The 22,014-nt window shown below is 51.8% G+C and overlaps 1 protein-coding gene and 3 non-coding genes across 4 annotated transcripts; all 4 read right to left on the bottom strand.

Annotated features, from left to right (window-relative positions):
• Positions 1–9,765: 9,765 nt before the first annotated feature.
• LOC102694465 (eukaryotic initiation factor 4A-I) lies at positions 9,766–20,639 on the bottom strand. Its single transcript, XM_006627562.3, has 11 exons — positions 20,547–20,639; positions 18,723–18,771; positions 17,674–17,806; positions 16,132–16,271; positions 14,842–15,010; positions 14,231–14,340; positions 13,565–13,708; positions 12,855–12,992; positions 12,453–12,542; positions 11,681–11,760; positions 9,766–11,149 (listed from the first exon to the last, which is right to left on the bottom strand). Exons 1-11 carry the CDS (start codon positions 20,567–20,569, stop codon positions 11,005–11,007), a joined length of 1,221 nt encoding a protein of 406 aa, XP_006627625.1. The 5' UTR covers positions 20,570–20,639; the 3' UTR covers positions 9,766–11,004.
• Positions 13,131–13,272, bottom strand: LOC138237917 (small nucleolar RNA SNORD10). The gene has a single exon (XR_011189237.1). It is a non-coding gene; the product is annotated as a small nucleolar RNA SNORD10 (small nucleolar RNA).
• LOC138237916 (small nucleolar RNA SNORD10) lies at positions 14,538–14,681 on the bottom strand. Its single transcript, XR_011189236.1, has one exon. It is a non-coding gene; the product is annotated as a small nucleolar RNA SNORD10 (small nucleolar RNA).
• On the bottom strand, positions 18,080–18,220 carry LOC138237912 (small nucleolar RNA SNORA48). The gene has a single exon (XR_011189232.1). It is a non-coding gene; the product is annotated as a small nucleolar RNA SNORA48 (small nucleolar RNA).
• Positions 20,640–22,014: the final 1,375 nt, after the last annotated feature.

The raw sequence follows: 22,014 nt of genomic DNA, 5'->3' as shown, positions 1-22,014 counted from the left end.
CCCCAGTACGGGTGGGAGAGCAGTCCAAGGTTCTCATCCAGCCAGTTCGTGAAAGAAATCAAGGTGTCTGCTTCTGCATCGTGGCGGGGCTAGGATGCTCCACACTCCCACAGCCCAGAGGAGAACTCTGCCAAAGTCTTGGCTGTAATCTTTTTTATACACGGATCCAGAAAACTCCCACTCGAATCCAGGGACCAGGTTTCTCCCAGGAGAGACTGAATCACCATCCGACTCGCGCTGAGTTCCCTTGGCTTGTTTCTGCCGGCCTACAAGAATTTCCCCTGCGCTGGAGTAACATAACCTGAGAGGCGCCCATCTCACAGCACCAGCGGGGGTCATCGTCGGGGGGAGGGGGCAGCGGGGAAGAGTTCTGAGTGGGCGTTTTGGCGCCGGTGGCAGGAGAACCTGGCGCTTGGTAAAACATCCTCTGGAGAAGCGGGCCTTCACTCCTTCAGAAGGCCACAGGCGGGTTAACGGGAAACTGCACGTCGCCTTTAAGGAATTTTGCTTCCGTGCCCTTGTTTCCCAGTGTGTGTGTGTATGTGAAGGACTTTGGCTCCTGTCCTCGCCTGGCCAGGGCTGTTTTTGTGCAGCGCAGGTGTTTTCAAGCTCGGTCCTTCGCTTGACTGACAGCCCCTCCGAGCACCAATCAGACTTCCAATTGTGGCTCTCCATTCCGCCGTTTCCGTCTCCACGGCAACCCCCCTGGAATCTATTCAGGCTGCTCTTTGTTGTTGTTGTTTTTTTTCCCTCCCTTTTTTTTTCCACACCATCCTGCCTCCGAGCTTCGTTTTCCCTGCTCCTTTCAACACACAAAAAAACCCCCACCACCGGCCATCTCTCTCCCTGTCCTGGTCTCCCTCTGTGTCCCGCTTACACACACACACAAACACACGCACACACACACACGCAATGTGTAAACCACCCCCTCGCCTTTCAACCTCTCCGTCTCTCTGCCTTGATTAAGTTTTCCTGTTCAGGTGCTCTGCGCTCTGAAAGCTCAGCAAGTTGTGACAAGGCGTTCATTCCGTGCAGCTAACTAACTCTCACCACTGGCTGCGGCGGGGAGACCACACTGCCTGTCTCTCTCCTCTCCCTCGGCTCGCCCCGCTACCCCGGCCTGCTGCTGCTCTGGGTCCCTGAGCGCTTTACAGGTAATGGGGATCCCCTCCACCACCAACAGTGTGCGCCTGGATGATGCAACAGCAGCCAGAGTGCACCAGTCCTCTCCCCACACACCAGCTCTCAGTGGGGAGGAGAACAGAGTGATGAAGCCAGTTCAGAGAGGGGGATTATTAGGAGGCCTTGATTGGTAAAGGCCTGGAGGAATGTTTGGCCAGGACACTGGATCTTGTAAAGCTAATGGATTGGTTCCTCGGTTTAGTACCTGGGGTGTTCTTGCACGAATTCTGCTGCTGAAACAGGAAAGCAGATTGATTCCAATTTTGTCACCAAAATACACTCTGAAATCTGTTCAGGATGTGGCCAAGGGGGACCTGTGGAGAACATGCACCAGGGGCTGTGTTTTTCTGCAGTGGGAGCCCCCAAAACTTATGGAGGATAAGCTGGCGCTGTGACTAGACAAGGGGCACTCTGAGTATCTCCTGTCCCTAAAGCCTTCAGGGGGCTTTTCTGGTGCTCCTGGGTCAGACCGATGGGCAAGTAGAGTTACAAACCAGGACGGGCCAGTCCCCCCAGCAGGCCTGCTTGGTAGTTATTATCTTAGTGGTGCAAGGACCTTGGACGAAGCCGGGGCTTCAGCCACATGGGTGAGCAGCCTGATCCACACCCCTGCCACCCTTTGCGTAAAGGTGCGCCTCCTACTTTCAGCTTTAAAAGCCCTCCCAGGGCGTCTTAATGAGCTACACCAGCAGGTTAGAGTCTTGACTGGACCAGTTTAACAGCTTCCACCAGCTCTTCGAGTGCGACAGCTTTACCTTGAGGACTCCTACAGGATCGGTCCGGGTCACGCCATTTTGTACCTGTGAAATCACTTCGGACAGAAGTGGCACATAAAACGTGGAAGGAAACAGGCTGATGTATTTATTCCGTTCGTTCCTTCAGCTCCACCGACCCGGCCAGTTGTGCGCAGCGCGCTCCGGCGCTGTGCCGGAAGGTGTGAACGCTGATGTGCCTCACGATCGCTGCTGCTTGAATTCCGATGGCCGTAATTTGGGCAGGACGGGCGGGGCTGGCGAGGCGGCGTGGCTCCACGGCCTGTTTTGTGTCACTCCTGAAACAATAGCTCAGAGCAACAGGTCCCAATCGCTGGGCTTTCACATACATGAGTGCGCATTTGCACCTCGTCTGCAAAAGAAAGCGCTTTAACTGCGGAGAAGAGGCGGGGTGCGGGGACGCATTTCAGATCAGCGCTTTAAAAACACCAGGCTATTAAGATTTCCAAAACCGCAAAGCCCATCAGGATTTGAAATTGGTGGCGTGCCCTGGTGGAAAAGCACGATAATATCTGTGTAAATCACAGCGAGATCTTGGCCAACGCGTGAGATTTGGGGAAAGCCAGATATAGGCTGTGGCACTCCGGCGCGTGGCAGAATGGTGGTAAAAAAAAAAATTGGAAATGGTTCGAGACGTGCCTGCACGTTCCAAGCGAGAGCCTTCCGCTAAGGACTTGGTAGCGTTCGCTCAGCCCGTAGGATATTTATTTCCGCTTACGTTCTGTTGCGGCTTAACAAATGAAAGCGGTAGAAAATGTCATTTCTGTGCAAAACCACATTTCAAGGGTGGTGCGCTAGTGACTGCCAAAGCACAGCCTTTCGTATTTAAGGTAGAAGAACTGTTGGTTAACTAACAGCCACCAGAAAATGACTTCACCTCTAACCTCAAATATTTGATACTGATTTATATGACAGCCAGTAAACCCAATAATAAAATCTCGGTTTCGGCCTGTGCGCCTGTAGGCCCGTTTATGGGAAATTTAGACTCATGGCTTCTTGCATTGTATTGTTTTACGCCGCCATACGTTTGCTAATACCTGTTTTGCGGTCGCAATATCTTTCTTGTGGTCAGTCCCGTCTAGCCTGGCTCCTGTGATAATACAATCAAGTGTCTGAGATGGCAGATCCACACGTCACAAACATCCAGGTGGGGCTGCACACGGGTGGTGGTGGAGGGGAGTCCCCATTACCTGTAAAGCGCTTTGAGTGGAGTGTCCAGAAAAGCGCTATATAAGTGTAAGCAATTTATTACTATAGACATGGAACGGGACAGCATGTTAAAATCAGTGAACACCAAGACACGCGATCTTAAATGATCTATCCAGAGCCGTTCCAGAAACAGCAGTCCTCTGCCGAGCAAAGCGCTGTGTTCAAACGGAGTGCCCCGTCGGCTCATTTCACAGTTGTTAGTTTGGGGAGGACCGAGTTGAGGGTCAGCTGGAATCCGCTGCCTTCCCCCGGGCTCAGCCGGATCCTGGATCCCTGTCATTATACCCGCGGCCGTCGGAACGACCCCAGCACGCCGGTGGGCAAGCGGGACAGGGTTTCGTCCTTGGGGACGAACCTCCGCCACTGTGTCTTATAACTAACTGTTCCCCTGCCGTGCCGTAATATGAGCTATATTACATTAAAACTTAACACGTCACGCAGAATATCTCCCTAATGACCCTCAATCCCTGACGGATTCAGAGTAATAAGAGGTTGGCCGTTGAATCCATTTCTCCCTCTGTTCACTCGTGCGGGTTGCACGGACAGCCTCGAGGTTGTGTGAGACTCAAGACGGGCAGTCTGGAGCATCCCGATCAGGAATTTCAGCGCAATTGTGCCGATCGGGTAATTAGCGGGGTAAGTGTGTCCACTATTCGTCTGCCTTTGTGACGGTGCAGGTGTTTTTTCGCATCTAATTCCGAAATCCACACGTATTTGTTTACACAAAACGCCCGGGGTTCCCGCGAACATCATGTTGGCTGACGATTCACCCGCCCCGACTGTCGAAGTCGGGTGATTGCGAGGGCGTCCTGCCAGACAAGCAGTAAGCGGGGAAACGGAGCAAACAAGCGTCAAATAAAATAGCGTTGCGATGCCGGAGACGTGCCTCGCCTATTTATGAGGGGGGGAGTCTTTTAAGAAACGTTTTCCGCGCCGCGGGGGAGGGGAAGGTGTTCTCCGCGGATACGACACGCGTGGACAAGGTGATCGGGGCAGATCTGCGCAGGTGCCGCCTGCCCTCCCGCACGATTCGAGACCGGAGCGGCGAGACACCCAGGGGCACCGGCTGACCCCTCCAGGCGCAGGGTGACCGTTCCTCAGGGCCGGAGAGAGAGTCGTGGATGAGGAAACAGACAGCGAGGGGGAGAGAAAGTGGGAGAAGGAGTGGGGAGGGGAGAGAGGCAGAGAGACAGAAGGAGAGAGAGAGAGAGGTGGACAGTGAGAAAGTGGGCCCAGCCTCCCTGTCAGGCTCTGCTCAATGGCCCTCTTATTCTCTCCCTTCTCATGTAAATGGGCCTTCAGCCTGAGCTCCATCCGTCATGGGAAAGAAAGAGCCTGCAAGTCTCTTTACGAGCTGCCCATTCGCATAATCCCCCCCGGTCCCCGGGACAGCGCGGGGGGGGGGGCAGCCAGCCGCAGGGGCCACCTACAAACTGCACCGCGGGTCACCGCTGAGAGCTGAGGGGCCGGGAGGCTTGAGGATCCCAAAGACCCCCGGCAGGACCGCTGAGTGCGCCCCACCAGACCTGGGGTCACGTCCAGCTCTGCCCCCAGCGAGCTCCCCGTCCGCCCTGCTGATCCAGCGAGCAGGCTGGACTCCCGGCGCCTGGCCCCGGCCCACGTCCGAGCGCCCCCCGCCAGCGCCGGCCGGCCCGTTTCCCCCTGTCGGCCCGGAGCGCCGAGCTTCCGAGCTGCCGGAGGGCCCGAGGGGAGGGGATCCGCGGCGGCAGGCACAGGCTGCGCAGGGACACATCCGGGCCTTTTCCCCGCTGGACAGAAAGAGAAGAAAAGAAACACAACGTTTCGGCTGTGGAGCCTTCTCCGGGTCAGAGAAGAAGGCTCGACAGCCGGAATGTTGCGTCCCTTCTCTTTCCGGCAGGGAATAAACCTTGTTCCCAGGGAGCGATGCTGTTGGTCCTTCCCAGTTTAGGGCAGATGCCCCCCGTCGGCGTCCTGCTCGTACAGGAATCCCGGAAACCAGGCATCCGGATCGCTGAGGTGGGGAAAATCGCATCCCAGCGACGGCCTTCCAGTCCGGCCTTCCCTCCCCGCCCAGCGTGACCCGTTTCCCGTTCCGACCCGTGTCCCGTTCCGAACACCGGGAGAAGTCGAGGACACGTGCGTTCACGTTCACGTTCACGTTCTCCCTGCTCTTCACCTGCCGGGGTGGGGTCCGGTGCCGCGACCCCACGCTCTCCCGGCACCCTCCCCGGGCTCCTGGGATCCGTTCGCGACGCGGGGAACGGGGAAGGCCCACCCGAGGCCGGAAGCGCGGGGGGCCGGGGGAGGGAGCAGAGTGAAAGGGGAGCTCTCGCGTGTGAATGGGAGTCTTTGTGAGCCGCGGAGAGGGAGAGGGGAGAGCCCAGAGCCCGCAGAGAGTTGCCCGGGCTCGTTAGAAAGAAGGTGGCTTCGGGAACAAAGGAGATGCTGGCCGTCCCGCAGAGAGGCTGAAAGGAGGGACGGAGAGCAGGCACGCCGCTTTTGTCCGTGACATCTGGAGGAGAAATGTGTGCTGGAAGGGGGGCAGGGAGGCACAGGACCAGTTCTATCTGTCTGTCAGCCCTGCTCTCCACTCACACACAGGCACATGGGGCCCAGATGCACCTGACTGTCCCATCACACCCAGCAGCACCACCTCTGTCTGTCTGCGGTTCCCCTGCACAGTACCACCCCCCCTCAGGCTCTCCTTCCCCTCCTCACCAGAGACAAGCGAAGAGAGAGCTACCCTACTCAACCTGCTGTCTGTGTGGCTCCTAATGCCCCAGTATAGTGACTGGGACACTATGCTGTAAAAAGCCGCTGTCCTTCGGATGAGATGTAAAACCGAGGTCCTGATTCCCTGTGGTCATTAAAAATCCCAGGACATCTCTCGAAAAGAGTAGGGGTGTAACCCCCGTGTCCTGGCCAAATTCCCCCCTGGCCTGTACCAATCATGGCCTCCTAATAATCCCCCTCTCTGAACTGGCTTCATCACTCTGTTCTCCTCCCCACTGAGAGCTGGTGTGTGGGGAGAGGACTGGTGCATCATCCAGGTGGGGCTGCACATTGGTGCTGGTGGAGGGGAGTCCCCATTACCTGTAAAGCTCTTTGAGTGGAGTGTCCAGAAAAGCGCTATATAAGTGTTAACAATTATTATTATTACTACCGCCAGGGCGCTGGAGGATTTAAGCTTCCAGCGGGATGGAGGGGCGCCCTCTGGTGGCTGTCAGAGCAAAGTGCCCAGCGAGGGGGGTTTCTGGAGGACCACAGGGTGGCTGCGTTGGGATCGGGGCTGGATGGCACTCTGTCGGCAGACAGCGGGTTCGAAGGCGGACTGTGTGCCATCTGCCCCCTCCTTCCTTGTCCAGGGAGTTAGTCGGCGCACCTGTGTGGTGATCAGAGCACAAGAGACACTACTGACGGCTTCTGTCAATAAGCACCCAGAGGCCCTGGTGGCACAGCGGCGCGGCCGAGAGCTCGTCGCCCTCTTCCCGGCCCTGAGTGGTTTGGGATTTGTCCTGGTTTGGAAATGATTGAACATGACTTGGAACAATACACCCGAACGAGAGAAATTATTGTTATGTAACTGTTGCCTCGTCTAACCTTAACGGGATGTGAGCATATATACTGTTTTAGGTATATATATATCAAAGTAAAGTTTTCTAAGTTGTGATTCCCTGTATTTATCTGTGAATAAATGGCGCCCCCTGACCTCAGGGCTGCTGTGCTGCGCTGGAGTCACTCTCTCAGCCCAGGCCCTGGCGGACGTCCACACCGCTGGGGTTTCACACACTGGCATCACTGGCTCACAGCCGCGCTGGGGACAACTACATATTGTACCTCGGTTACAATTCCCAATCTCCTGTGCTGCTGCACAAAATCGACAAGAGCACATCACTTTCAGGGGGGCCGGAGCCCATCCCAGCAAGCAGCGGGTGCAGGGCAGGGCACACCCTGGGCGGGACGCCAGTCCATCACAGGGCACACACACAGACACTCGCACCAGGGCCAGGTTTGCTAGAAGCCAATGAACCTGCCAGCATGTCTTTGGACCTGTGGGCAGAAACCAGAGCACGTGGAGGAATCCCAAGCGAGCCAGGGGAGAACATGCAAACTCCACACACACAGCACCCCAGGAGCTGGAGCCAGAGTTGAACCCGGTTACCATGCCGTCACCAAATTCGCACAATGCTGGGGGGAGGGGGGATCAATTCACACAGGAACAAGTAAAGGTTTTATAAAGTGTGGAGTGGTGGCTCTATGGCTAAGGATCTACGCCTGTGGCTGGAAAGTTGCTGGTTCAAATCCTGCAGCTGACAGAGGAGTTCTCCTCCTTTGGGCCCCTGAACAAGGCCCTTAACCCCAACTGCTCCAGAAATGCTGTACAAATGGCTGACCCTGTGCTCTGACCCCAAGCTCCTCTCTTGCAAGTTGTGGTATGTGAAAAGACAAATTCCTAATGCAAGATGTTGTATATGGAAAAGAGAAGAAACTCGGGACACACCAGAAGAAGGCTCTACAGCCAAAACGTTGTTTCTTTTCCTCTCTTTTCAGCAGGGAATAAACCTTTACTTTTTCCAGTGCAGCCTGCACATACTGACCCAGCTGCCTACTTGAACTTCTATCAATTTATACAGTCTTCGATACAGTGATCTGCAGAATGGAGTGTGTATAATTGCCACGTCAAGTAACTACATCCTTCTAAACTAAGAAAGGAGTCCCTGACATCAGTAGTAACTTGTCTGAAAGCACGGGAGGCGCAGACGATCACCAGTCTGTTCTTTGGGATTTGCCGGCGACACGATGATCGGAAGCTTGTAAAGAAAACACTTGAACAGCAGTTCTCCTGGCCGCCAGCAGAGGGACCCTCGGCTCCTGAGCTACCGATTCTCAGAGCTCAGGCTGGAATAGCGTCGCCCTCTGGTGGGCATTCCCTAGAACTGCACTAGAGCCACGCAAGTGTACTAAGGGGCTGGCATACTCTTGCCAGCTAGTGGGCTCTCCGTCGTGACGCTAAACCACGGTAAACTTGCATGATATCTTGCGCACGAATTTAATTTCTTTTCCCAGAGCTGGTCTCCAGAGTTTTATGAACTTGTCTCGTACGTTATCGTTTCCCTTCATTTGACCAGGTAAGTCGATTGAGAAAGTACATTCTCAACCGCCATAACCACCATGAAGACTGAAGCAGCTGTTGCTGAAGGCTTCAAACGTCCAGTCCCGCTGAGACTCGGACCCTCGACCTTCCAGTCCGCCGACCCAGAACACCGGCGTAAATCTTTTCTTAAAGACCGTGGTAAACTGCAGGAAGCTTCTGCGAGATCTGAGTCAGTCAGCCGAAGGTTGACACCTGAAGAAGGCTCCACGGCCGAAGCGTTGTTCTCTTTCTCCTCTTTTCGGCATAGAATAAACCTATTAGTTGTTCCTATATAAAATTGATATTTCGGGCGAAATACCGACGGGGAAAGCGAAACGCATGCTGGGCGCCTCTCCAAAAGCTTCGACTGATTTACCCTTCCAGGCGGCGGCGCTGCGGAGACGGGGTCGCCTCGGGCTCCGCGAGACGGCGGCACGAGCTTTGAGGATGTCGACGACCTTCCGAAAACCAAATGTCAGGAGCAACAACTCTGCGGGCGCATGGTCTCCGCGGAGACAGTCGCACCTACACCTGCCCCGTCCCATGGAGGCTCCGATCGCAATCTCCATCGTGTTTACGAGAAGCCCTGTTCCCGGCGATGTTTTATCTTCGCTCTACAATCGTTACAAATGGACTTTTGTTTGTAAGGCTGCTTGTTTTTGTTATGGCTGTGTGCGTTTCGCGTACTCCTCTTCTCGCACGCCACATGTTTTTTTTTTAAAAAGTCTCATCTCCCTGCGTAATCGTGCCAAACCGCACCGATTTGTCTGAGCCGCCGGAGCTCAGCTCAGACCGCCTCCACCGGCTGTTTTTCAGCCTTAACGCCTTCTAACCCTTTTTTTAATTATCGCTTTAAGAAAACATTGTATTCCTTGTAAAAATCAGAAAATGTGTGTGGGCTTGTACTAAACGTTCCCACAGATATTACGCCCCTGACAGATGAAGTGGGGACGTGGCCGCAGAGGACACGTTTTTACATACCAAATGGCCTGTTTGTAGACCTACATGGTTTGCACCCCATTATCAAATTGTTTAATCCCTTTTCGCCCAACCGTCAGATAAAAGCGCTTAACAGTCAAAACAGAATGAGAATCGATGGAAAGACGAGCGTGTGTTTAACCTCTCGCACGGGTAAACTTATTGAACTGGTATGCTGAAGACATCTGAAACCGTGCCCGCGGAGTATTTGTGAAATTCGGCATTTCGTGCAGAAACCGGTCACGCAGAACTCCGGCCGAGTAGATCACTCCCAAGTCTTCAACCCGGACCCGAGAGCCCGGGGAAACACGAACCACAACGCAGCAAAGGTGCAGAAGCGAGACGGGGAGCCCTCAACCCGCTTCTGGGATCAACTCCCAAGCTGCTGCAGCCTTTACAAAAGGGAGAAAGCATCGCCTGTTCGTGGATCAAAGCTCAAGCGCACTTCCAAGGTTCCTCAGGTCATGTAAACCACACCAGTGCCAAAAAGAAATGAGAAAAAAAAACTTTATTCAAGACCTTTAATAAATACTATACAGATCCAATGTAGAAAAATGGTTTAATACACTGATTCTGTCTTTTTTAAAAAAAAAGTTCATCACAATTTTTATAGAATTCCTTTTAAAATAGACAGCCCCTCCCTCCCCACCCATCTCCCACCCATCACCCCCTCCCCAAAGAGACAGGCAAAAAAAAAAAGAATTATCTCTATTTCAACTGTAATACTCAAGTCATTCTGCAGTTTGGTCCGTTAACTCAGACAAACGCACACACATAAGTGACCCAACTCAACAGAGGTAGGTGATAAAACAGACACTGCAGATAAAGGAAAAAAAACCTCTCGCAGAAAGGAGAGGGGGGGGGTTTGAGAAAAGAAGCATCAGGGGAATTTCCATCCTTAGATGGAAAGCCCCCGGCTGCACATTAAAGACAGAAGAACAGGGGGAAAGCACTGGGACAGAAGACAGTGGTCAATGACAACCAGAAGAGAACACCTCCCATCTGCCCCGCCTTGTAAACGTTAATGCCTTTTGCACCCCACCCACTAGTTACCAAGCAGAACCCAAATGAGAATGGAGTCGAGCGGCCGGCGCGTTTTCAACGGGCCAGCCTCACCACTCCCCATTCCCTCCACGCGCATCTCGGGGGTCTGAGAAGGCCTTCGCCTCCACCGACCCCTCTCCCCTCAGAGACCACAGCACCCCCATCTCCTTCTCCCCGCATCCAGCGGGAGGACCGAGGAACGGGAGGCCGTCTCTGGGTGGGAAGCGCCGGAGACAACTTTCTGCCAGCTCTCCCGAGGGAGAAAATAAAAGGGGCAAACCCCCACCCCCACTCAAACCATGCAATAACGCCCGCCCCCACCCACACTGCAACCAACAGCTCACTGGAGCCACCCTGCGGCTGCAGAGCTACAACAGGGAGGCCGGAAGAGACCTCCAAGTCGGGCATCGCGCCACTGAAAGTCTCCTTCCTCTACAAGGACCCACAGCAGCCAGCCGGAAGGCTCGGCCGCAGGGAGACCCAGCTAGCTGACCACAACAGGGAGAGGGACAGTGGGAGGCCTCGGGAACAGGAGCCAGAAGCAGGCTCAAGGACAGCACAGCTAGACAGAGCCCACAAAGTGACAGGCGGGTGGCAGCACGGTCAGTTTAATGATGGGGTCCGGGCTGGGGCGAGCGGTGGAGGAGGGGGGAGAGGAGAACGGGACTGCCGGCAGCAGGGGGGAGGAGCAGGTGGACCGCCCTAGATGAGGTCGGCCACGTTCATGGGCATCTCCTCGACGGTGGTGTTGTAGAAGGTCTCGATGTCGCGGAGGGTGCGCTTGTCGTCCTCAGTCACCATGTTGATGGCCACGCCTTTCCTGCCAAAGCGCCCACCTCTGCCAATCCTGTAGGGGGGGGGGAGAAACACCGGCATGGTTAACAGATACAGGCAGCCACACGGCACCACCGTGCCCAGAAAATTCCTGCTGACCAATTCATGAGTTCTCGCCACACTTGCTCTGGGGCAGGGGACGCTACATGTCCCACAAGTCAAAAACCTCTTTACTTGGAAGAGAAATCAACGTGCTCACCAGCGCCCTCAAGGACTGGAGCTGCCTTAGTGGAACAAACTGCAGTGGACTTCAAACCACCAGCACTCAGCTCCCCAAGAGCAGGGTTTGCAACTCCCCCACTCCTTAATTGTTTCAAGACACAAGGACATCTTTTCACCCCAAGTCAGTTGGGGGTATCACCACTCATGGAGCAGGAACCCTCAGGGTCGCGGGGCTCTGTGTCCGCTACAGAGGATCACTGGCTCCAAACTCCACCCGGGTGTCCCACTAGGAAACCTGCAAGCCTCTACGTCCAGACAGCCAGGCTGAGAACAGCGGCTAGTGCCAACAGCTAGCCGCACAGCGGAGAGAACCCGCGCTCACCTGTGGATGTAGTTCTCGCGGTTCGTGGGCAGGTCGTAGTTGATGACCAACGACACCTGCTGCACATCGATGCCCCGAGCCTGCGGAAAGAGGAAAACCGAACAAAGCTCAGCCTCTCCACTTCATCCACCCTTTTAAATCACACAGCCTGGCGCAAGGACCCGACTGAGGGTCCAAGGTAGTTCACCTGCACTGTTAAAGCAGCGGTTTAGGGAAACGTCATAGGAATATTTAGCCAACAGCTTCTGAGCAGAGCATTCATATGAGTAAGGCACAAATGTAATCCTTTCTCAAAGCCTGCACTGCGAGACGTAATGGATTTGTCAGCTGCTATATAGTAGCATTTCAGGATGATTTCCCCAAGTGCTGTGGAGAGCAGCCAGATAATCTGCCAAAGACCTACGTTCCTCCTGTACCACTGAGCTGGCCACAGAGGAGAGGGATGTTCTTTGGCATATCAGTCAATAGATACTTTATTAATCCCGTAGGGAAAGTGATGAAAATACTATTGTATACTATCAATACTACTGTGGGAGAACTGATTTGAAGCCAGAGGAGCAGTGTCCAAGAGGGCACCCAAAGGCAACATTGTCTCAGTCTGGAAAGGTCAGCTACACATGTATACTGACAAACTGCACACCCCTGGTAACCAGAACTATACTAAGTCTCAACACTTGCAGACAGCAGTTCAAGACCATTTTAAAGTACTGTCTAATCCCAGAAACTCCATATGGGAATTGCAGAAGTTGGGAGAAACTTGTTAGGAACTCACCAGCAGGTCAGTAGTGATGAGAACTCGACTGGAGCCGGACCGGAACTCCCGCATGATGAGATCTCTCTCCTTCTGATCCATGTCTCCGTGCTGGAACACACAAGCACTAGATCAGGCCTCTAGCACCAACTAATCGAGTATGAAATCAGATAGCGCAGACTATTGCCAGAAAGCACATTCCACTGCTCAACATCACTGACTGCTACACAGAGTGACAGGCATGATCACAAAGTCACTACACTCCAACGTCAGCTATTGGTAATCTGGGGACCCTCCCCCATCTGCCTATGGACAACCACACAGCTATGGAAACGGCTCACCTAGCTCCAACATCTACCACAAAGCTTTACGATCTGGAGATCTCGGACTTGGGAAAAGAGGCTTAGAAAGGCGGGATCGTACCAGAGCAGAGACCGTGAAGTCCCGGGCGTGCATCTTCTCGGTCAGCCAGTCCACCTTGCGGCGCGTGTTGATGAAGATGACCGCTTGTGTGATGGTCAGGGTCTCGTACAGGTCACACAGAGTGTCCAGCTTCCATTCCTGAAACAAGGCCCCAGGTGCTTAGATCCTACGCTACAAATCCCAGCGGAGTAGTGCATTTAGTCACGGCATATGACAAGACACCAACATACGGAGTCTCCGTCTCACTGCTAACAAAGCTAAGGCAGTAGGGGAAGCCATGTTCAGTCTCCCTAACCACAGATCATGGTCCCAGACCCCTTTAGGCCCACTCGCGCCCTCCCGACAGAACGCCGGGGGACCCAAGAGGAACCAAGAGATTCTGGGATCAGCTGACACGCATGAGGGATCATCATTCACAGCTCTGCCCTACCCAACAAGAGCATCTAATGAGGTCCCCTCAGAGACCTAACTAAAAGCAGGGCTACCCATTTCAGGCCAATGCCCCCTGTCCGTAGAACAGGATTAACTTTCAGAACTTCCTTGATGCAACCAAGTACAGATGAATTACCACCTGCAAAACATTTACTTAAGAAGGCTACCCTTTCTTAAAAGAATACAGTCTAAACAGGAAAGTTTGGATCCATATCCAGATTGAAAATGGAGCTTAATCACAAAAGAGACTTCAATTCTCAAAACCAATGTTCAATTACCTCCTTCTCCACATTGATGTAGAACTGCCGGATACCCTCCAGGGTCAACTCCTCCTTCTTGACCAGGATCCGAATGGGGTCGCGCATGAACTTCTTGGTGACCTCCAGGACGTCGGCGGGCATGGTAGCCGACAGCAGCACCACCTGCGAGCATGAGACCAAAGGTCAAGTCACCCCACAGACACTTCAGGCAGCTCCCAAAGGCAATGGCTTTCCCCCTCCAACCCTTAAAACACAGGATCTTTACCAAACACCACCTGCCACGCAAGTGGCTCTCCAACTTGTTGCCTGTGCCCACAGCATGAACCAGGCCGCTCTCACCACGCGGAGAGAGCTGGGATGAACGTGGGTCTTTCCTCTGCCCCTGCCAGATATAAGACTCAGTGCCACTGTGAAGGCACTTCCTTGCCCAGTGACAGGGGTGGGACAGACATGCAGCAAAGCAAATGGTCACCTCCAGGTGGCATGCTGTGCTTGCAGAACCTCCAATCTTACATTGCACATGCAGATACATCGGTGCATCTATCCCAATAAGTCAATCAACTTTGTCTAAAGGTACCAGTAAAGCAAATCCTTAACTGCCACAGAATATGCAAGCATGGTCACAGCATAGAATACGAGCTCAGGAGATCCCAGAGCACAATCCGGAGGAGCACGGGGTTTTACCTGAGTGTTGGAGCTCAGCTTCTGGAAGATCTCGTAGATCTGATCTTTGAACCCTCGGCTCAACATCTCGTCCGCTTCGTCCAGCACGAACATCTTGATGTACCTGGCGGCTGAAACAGAAGGGGGGGGTTGCATGTCAGAGGATCTTGTCAAGGAACTCCCCTGCTCGTGTGAAGCAGTTAGAACCGATCACTGCAGCACAAAGCTGCCAATAAACCCCCAATACAAGGGTCTCGCTGATGCAGGTGTTTGGTTTCACAGGAGTGCAGGAAACCCAAAGAACAGGGGGGGGGGGCAGGGGGGAGCTGCAGTCAGTCTAAAAAGCTATGATCACGGCCCCAGAGCCCTCCAGCCCTGATCACACCTTCACCCGACAGAACGCCAGCGAGGGGACAGGAGCTGAAGCAGGCTCCGAGATCAGTTGACACGCATGGGGATCATCATTCACAGCTCCATGCAATCACATGCCCCCCCCCCCCCCGGGAACAGCACCAAGAGCCCATCGCACCCAGCTGGACAAGCCACAAAGCGCAGTTCAGCGGGCAGAAAAAAAATAAATGGACCAGCAGGTTCCACTTAGTCCGTTTGAGAGGAGCAGAAGCGACACTTACACAGGTATTTCCGGTTCAGCATGTCAAAGACGCGCCCGGGGGTGCCCACCACAATGTGGGGGGCCTCGGCCTGCAGCTTCTGCACCTCGCTGCGCACATTGGTCCCTCCAATACAGGCGTGGCACCCAGCACCCATGTAGTCCCCAAGGGCCAGGATCACCTTCTGAATCTGAAAAGGAGAGGAACCAAAGGGAGATCAGCCAACACACTCGCATCCTCCAGCCCTTTCTGGATCATGTGCAGTTCCCCGTGGGCAGAATCCACCTGGAAAGGATAGCAGCAACTTGAGACTGTTACGGTCACAGCGAAAGTCCTGCCTCTCCACAGCATGAGCCAAAGTCACTACTGGGCCTATTTTGTTTATTTAATTCCGTACTGAACTCGAGTTATCTTCAAATGGGGATACAGGAAGCACGATGCCACTTTTTACCCACAGAAAAGCTCCAAACCCAACACCCCCTGGGCCCAATCGCTCACTGAAACATTACGAACAGAAGCTGGCAGGACCTCGAAACCAACTTCAGCATTTCACCGAGCCCAGGGAAGGCCAACCACAATGAGACGCTTCGACAACAACTGTGCCCACAGCATGAACCAGCCCGTTCTCACTGCCCGGAGAGAGCTGGGATGAATGTGGGCGTTTTCCCTCTGCCCCTGCCAGATATAAGACTCGGTGTCACTGTGAAGGCACTTCCTTGCCCAGTGACAGGGGCGGGACAAACATGCAGCAAAGCCCTGTTCCAGAAGTACATTCCCCAAACTGGACAGGCGCCAGGAGGTTGGGCTTCAGCGTGCAGCACTGCAAGGGAAAGTGCACAAGACCTCTCCACTGCCAAATCCTTACCCCACCCCCAGAAAACCATGTGATGGTTCCTTATTCCACACCCACGTCTCGATTCTCATCGGCCAAGGACTCAACCATGTTTCCACCTCTTAAAGCGGACAGAGGTACAAGCCTCATGGATGGGACACCTTAATCGCCACCCGTAATGTAGATGAGATCTGTACGACATCACTGCAGTTCACCCTGGCTCAAAACCTGATCTGATCTCAGCTCTAGAGCAAATGACCTTGTGCCACGCAGAAACAATAACACCCTGAAGGGATGGGGATCTCAATTCAGAAGCACACGTTCAGTTTTGGGAAAGGCCCCCCCCCCCCAGTGAGACAGTCCACAAACCTCTAGCCAGGGCCACCCCGCACACACCCAGACCAATTTTCCTTGGAAATCCAGAAAGCCTCCCCACCCTCGCCTAAGACTCCTAGTGCGCGTGACCATCAAGAGCTCACCTGCTGTGCCAGCTCTCGGGTAGGCGCCAGCACCAGGGCTTGGGTGCCCTTCAGCTCCACATCAATCTGCTGCAAGATGGAGATGGCAAACGTAGCCGTCTTCCCCGTGCCCGACTGGGCCTGGGCAATTACATCATAACCTAGGGGGAGGAAAGGGAGTCAGTCAGTGTGCTGAGAATATTTCACCTGTCCCCCATACCAGGAATGTACCTCTATAACAACTCAGAGCTTTAAAGGGGAACTGAGCTATTTTTATATTGCAGGCATAGAAAGAATCAGCATTGACAAGTATATCCAAACCATTGTGAAAGTAAAATGTACACAGTAACTTGTGAAACTTCCAATTTGCACCACACAATAGATTAAATTTCCACACATGCACAGCACCATGTTCTGTACTTCAGAAGAGGGGGGAAAACCTCCAGCAAGGTGAAGCAGCGCTTAAACCTAGTGATTTTGGCCCTTCGAGCCAATTTCTGCCTGGAATTTTCTCCCCTTAAATATTGTTATATCTCTGCAGCAGAACATAGCATTAGCCTGGTTCTGACCTTAAATTGAAGCTAACCCCCTTGGCTTTGACTATGAAACAGTCAATTTTCTTATCTCTTAATGTGTCAAATTAGCTGACAAAGATACAGGGAAAAAGAACAGCAGGCAAAAAAGTCCCATTTTTTGGTCCTCAGGGGTAAAATCGTTCCCTTTTTATGCCTGTCAGGGGCAAATGCTTGCAGGCCTTGTCCTAGGTGTCTACTAGGTTGGATAGAAATTCAGGACAAATTGATCAATTCGAAAAAATTCTACATCCTTTTGTGAAGACTGGACTTGAAATAAAAATTTCCCACCCCCCCACCCCCAAAATGTATAAAAGCTATTGGAAAACCAAGAAAAATATGTAAAAGGCTGTTACAAGTGCTATGAAAAGACTCTAGCTACTGCTAGAGGCTTTTCTGCTGTTAGGCATTGAAAAAAAAAGTTTAAAGTGGCCTTCAAATGTGAAACAATGACCACAAATAAACTGATTGATTACCCCTTTCTGAGTCAATGATTGACAGCTGAAATGCAGGGAAAAGGCAGCCAAAAGCTCCCAGAGGAAGTCCCATCCCCTAAGGGCTCTGAATGGCTGAAAATACAATGAATGACAGCATTTTTCACCAACCAGACCACCTTTTTTCAGACTGTCAGCTCCAAAATTAGATTCCAATAGCCAATAACTTTCAGTCATCTCCAGAACTGGAAATGTCAGTCTAGCCTTTTATGGATATACAACTCACCTCCAAATAAGGTTTTAACAATGAAATGATACACAGGTCCCAAGTCAGATTGAGAGCTGGCACTACACCTTATGCTCATTAAGGGGTTAATTGTAATTTTTTTTCAATGTCAATTAATTTGTTACCAAGATTACATTAGTCCTAAAAAGTGGAACTGCAGTCCCCCTTTAATCTAAAATGCCATGGACAACGAAAGGAGACGTGCAGAGAAACAGGAAGAGACAGGCTGCCTGTGGTGCCCACTGATGTACCCAGAGCAGGCAACACTTACCCTTGATACAAGGGAGGATGGCCCGCTGCTGAATGGCAGAGGGCTTCTCAAAACCATAGGCGTAGATTCCCCGGAGCAGAGTCTCCCGCAGGTTCATCTCATCGAAGCTGTCCACGATCTCGTTCCAGTTACTCTGCAGCAAGAGGAGCAGGGGGGGAGACGTCAGCGTGCCCTTAACCAACCCCGCGAGCCTCCATCCTGAAAGAGCGCTGCCTGCACAACACCCAGCGCACTGGAGACCTGTATCAGCGCTAAGGTGACAATTTCTAATTTCCCCCTTCCCAGGAGACTTGATCTTGCTGCTCTCAACGCCCAGGTATGCTGCACTAGAAGGAGCCCTGTATCAGGAGGAGCTTTGTACCTTTGCTACTTCACGACAACCTCAAAGCCACACACCCAAGCGCGACCCTGTGCCCGCAGCATGAACCAGCCTGTGCTCACTGTGCAGAGAGGGCTGGGATGAACACGGGCAGCTTTGCTTTGCCCCCACCAGATATAAGACTCAGCACCACCCTCACAGGTGCCGCCTTGCCCAGTGATAGGGGCAAGTCCCAAGAGGACAGGAACTCCAGATCTCAAGGCGTCTCGAAGAGATTTCAGTGTGCGTCCTAAGCATGTGCTGAAGACAGCGACTTGGTGCTATGCTTAGGGACCTAGCTGAATAATCAGATCTAGTCTTTAAGGTGACAGAACTAATTACCTTCTCATTCTGCTGAACTATCAAGATGTTTTAAAATCCAAGGAATGCTCTCAATGATCAATGCCTCCTTCCTCTTCAATCGCCACACAAACCTTTGCTATAGATTTCAACATACGCATATGCACTGGGCCACTCGGTACAGTGTAGCCTACTACTGGCGACTCAGGTATTCCATTAAGGGAGCTACATTCAACCCCATGAAAGGGCTGAAGGTTTGAGCATTTTAATGATTTTCCAGGAAACTAGATTTGCACGTGAAGAAAACGTTCAACGACCTTAAAATGCTTTTCTCCACCTGCCTCAGATTCACAGCACAGATGCCCCTCGTGCCCTCCAGCGACTCACTCACCTCAATGATTCCATCTGGCTCCATTCCCTCGGGGCCATTGTCTCTGGGTCTGAAAAGACAAGTTTTCACCGTCAGCCTTTCGTCTTCACCTGTATTCCTCCAGAGAGGCCTTCGTGGGCAAAGAACAGCACCAACAAGCGATACCAGTGTTTCCAATTGACAGCTTAAGCAGACACATGCCTTATTTCCCAAGCATGCAGCGAGGTCTGGCAGCCATTTTCGTTCATTCTGCAAATACAGCCATTTAGCCTATAGGCTGCACCAATTAACGAACATTCACGCTTTACCGAGATTAGATAGGGGTAACGTAAAGGATTACCAAAAACGAAATCACTACTTCATTTGTCAATATTTTTCTTGCTGCTTCAGTGGATTTAAAAGGTACAAATGCAAAAAAAACGTTCAATGCTAGAGCAAACAGGCGGTGGAACGGTTTTCCCCCCATGAACCGCGAAGCGAGCGCTCTCCCCGTTTTAAAAAGGAGGGCGGCAGACCACTCGGGCGTTTCAAGACACAAGAGAACCGGTGGCGTTAAAATGGTGGTGTCACAAAAGAAAAAGAGGAATGGGGTGAGTTTTACAAGATGGCTACGGAATCTCGGCTGGAGATGGAGGGGGGGGGGGGAGAGTCCGAGTGAGGGGGCGGCCATTTTTTATTTCTGCCCGGAGTCAAGATGGCCGGCCTCTTCTCTGCCATTCACCGTGTAAAGCCGACAGGGGATCCCGTACACCAGAGGCCCTACAGGCCTCTTTAAGGCCTGAGAAACAGACGCCGATTGTACATCGTATCGAGTCAAGTCACAACTATTAAAAAAATCGCCCTCGATTTAGCGATCTGAAAATACTGAGCGCCTGCACCACTGAAACCCACTTCCCCGTCTTACTGCATCAGTCCAGGCTCGCAGGCCGGAAAAGAGGCGCACCGCCACTAGGCCTCGCTTTAAAGCCCACGCCGCAATGCCTTCCTACCGACCCTCCTTTCACACTTTTTCTTAAAAAAAAAAGAAGTAAGGCGGTAGTAACTTCACCGGGGCCCAAATTCTGACATTCACGTATCTTTTTCTCCGGTTTTCGGCCCAGGCCCTGACGCGCTTTTCGGCCCAGGCCCTGTCTCCTTTTGTCTCGCCGGAAACCATGTGCTCGCCTGGTCTGACCGGCAAGGCACGCTTTCTCAATGTCGATTTAATGGGGCTGGCAGCTCGATACGGCCTCCGCGTTTCTCAACACAATCGCCTCTCATTTTTTAGCAAGCCACCCTTTGTCCAATTACTCGTTTAATAAAATTAGGTGTGAACTACGAAGATTGTTAAAATCATTTTCTAGTCCCGGTGAAGATCAAATAACCTTCCACGCCCCAAAAGCACCATGGTCTTAAACTAAAACAGGTCTTTTGTTCAATCGGAAAATGAATCGGTTTTATAACTTTTTATAAGCCGATTGCAACACCGTATCATGTGAGATGCGTGCACCGAATGACTCACCTACAGACCCACACGATCAATCACAAGACTCGAGAGGCCCGGAGGCCAGCGATACTAGGCTAGTCCTTCCCTAAAACGCATTTATGGAAGCAAAATACCTTCGGACTTCCGAGATTATATGTTTCGGTCTTGTTTTTTTTTTAAGAATACCCCCTACGAAAACTACAGGTCTTACATGAGAGAAGAATACATTTAAACTATAACCACATACAAAACAGGAATCTAACCAACAAAACCACGGTATTTATCCGTAAAGATGATTAAACATAGCATATAGTTTATTTTACTTAGTTTATAAAGGAAGTTAACAAAAAAGCGAGCCCTTGTTCGGAAGACTCTCTTACCTATCTTCATAGTCCGCCGACATTATCACAAAGAGCGAGCCCGCCGCGAAAATGTTTTATATAGTTCAACGTCTGTCCGAACGTAGCCTCCTGATTGCTGCAAAGTGCCGTCTATCAGCACCAGGACGATCAAGTGTGACATTTAATAGGCGGCTTGTAGCGTCACTCCGCTAATCGTACCCTCCCCCTTATTGCCTTAAAAGGATAAATGGGCGGTGAATAGCTGTGAACACGCCCACTCTCACACTACGTCAAGACGGAAGTCAGCCATTAGGGCGGAGTTCATTTAGCCATTAGGAGCGGCTCTGACGGAAGAACTAGATCCAATGCCACAGAGGAATGTACTGACTTCGTCGCCCACGTTGAAAAGGCTGTCAGTTCTTTTAGAGCCTAGCTCTCACGTTTTCACAGTCACATTGTAAGATTACGTTGTCAGTGTCGAGTACAAAACTGACGAGAACACAATCATGGGTTCAGTCATCGTTTTTTTTGTGTGGGGACAGCCCACGGACTGACGAACTAAAGCTAGCGTTTCGCTTTGTGATATATAACATAGATCTCGGTTCCAAAATAAAGTAGAAGTTATAAATAAAACCTCTGTACCCTCTCAAATTCCAGGCCAGAAAATGTACTTATCAAGTATTACATTTCCTGGCCTGCTCCGGTTATAACCAGCATTAAAACCCCACCACATGAAAGATCTGCTGCAGAAAAGCCTTTCAGATAGTTAGGGGCCAGAGTGGTTGTGTGCTGTTTTTGTTTCATTGGGTGCATATATGTAACTGTATTAAAACCACAATGTCAGATCTTTTGATAACCCTTCCCCCATTGTGAGATACGTTGATTTACCCATACAGTATAATCTGAGGTCAAACTCAGAAGTCTCTTTCGTGGAGGGAGGATTGTTTTTACCAAAGGACTGGGCTGATGTTTTCATCCAATGGTATTGAACAGCTCCAGCTACTTAATCAGATGAGTCTTCTACTGAAATAATTTAGGTCAGGGGCCTTGCTTAAAGCTGGAATAAGCACGAGGAATGGTCTCTACAGCCCCAGCTTCCCACTTCTGAGTCCTGAAGGCTGAGACTCTGACCATACTGCAGGAGAGAGAGATAGCTCATAGGGGGAAGGCTGAGCTGCCCTGATGCCACTCTCTGAAATGCTGGAAGTTTTAGTTACTGCAGACGACGACTTAAAAAGACCAACAGCAGAACTGGGGGGTGGCTGGGGACAGAAGTAAAATCCAACGACTATGTTCAAAATGGCAATAGGAAAACACCACTTCACCCAGGAAGTTGTGGGTCTTTGGATAAAGTTGTGGAAACTGTATGCCTTTGCTAAGAAAAAAAATAACTGGACTGCACACTGGAAAAAAGGTTGAGATCTTCTTGTACGTGTACACACATAAGACCTGTAAAGCTTCAGTTGCAAATCAGAGATGTAGGGAGTGAGAAAAGATGCCAAAGGAA

Source organism: Lepisosteus oculatus, chromosome 3, assembly GCF_040954835.1.
Source record: "Lepisosteus oculatus isolate fLepOcu1 chromosome 3, fLepOcu1.hap2, whole genome shotgun sequence".
NCBI lineage: Eukaryota > Metazoa > Chordata > Actinopteri > Semionotiformes > Lepisosteidae > Lepisosteus > Lepisosteus oculatus.
This window is presented reverse-complemented; position numbering and strand designations above follow the sequence as displayed.

Bases quoted from the DNA above. Each gene is read 5' to 3' on its own strand.
- LOC102694465 (XM_006627562.3), bottom strand. From the start codon at position 20,569: ATGTCGGCGGACTATGAAGATAG. The intron at 18,772-20,546 runs GTAAGAGAGTCT...TTGTCTTTTCAG, and splicing joins TCGGCGGACTATGAAGATAG to ACCCAGAGACAATGGCCCCG. The intron at 13,709-14,230 runs GTAAAACCCCGT...TCATGCTCGCAG, and splicing joins AGCTGAGCTCCAACACTCAG to GTGGTGCTGCTGTCGGCTAC.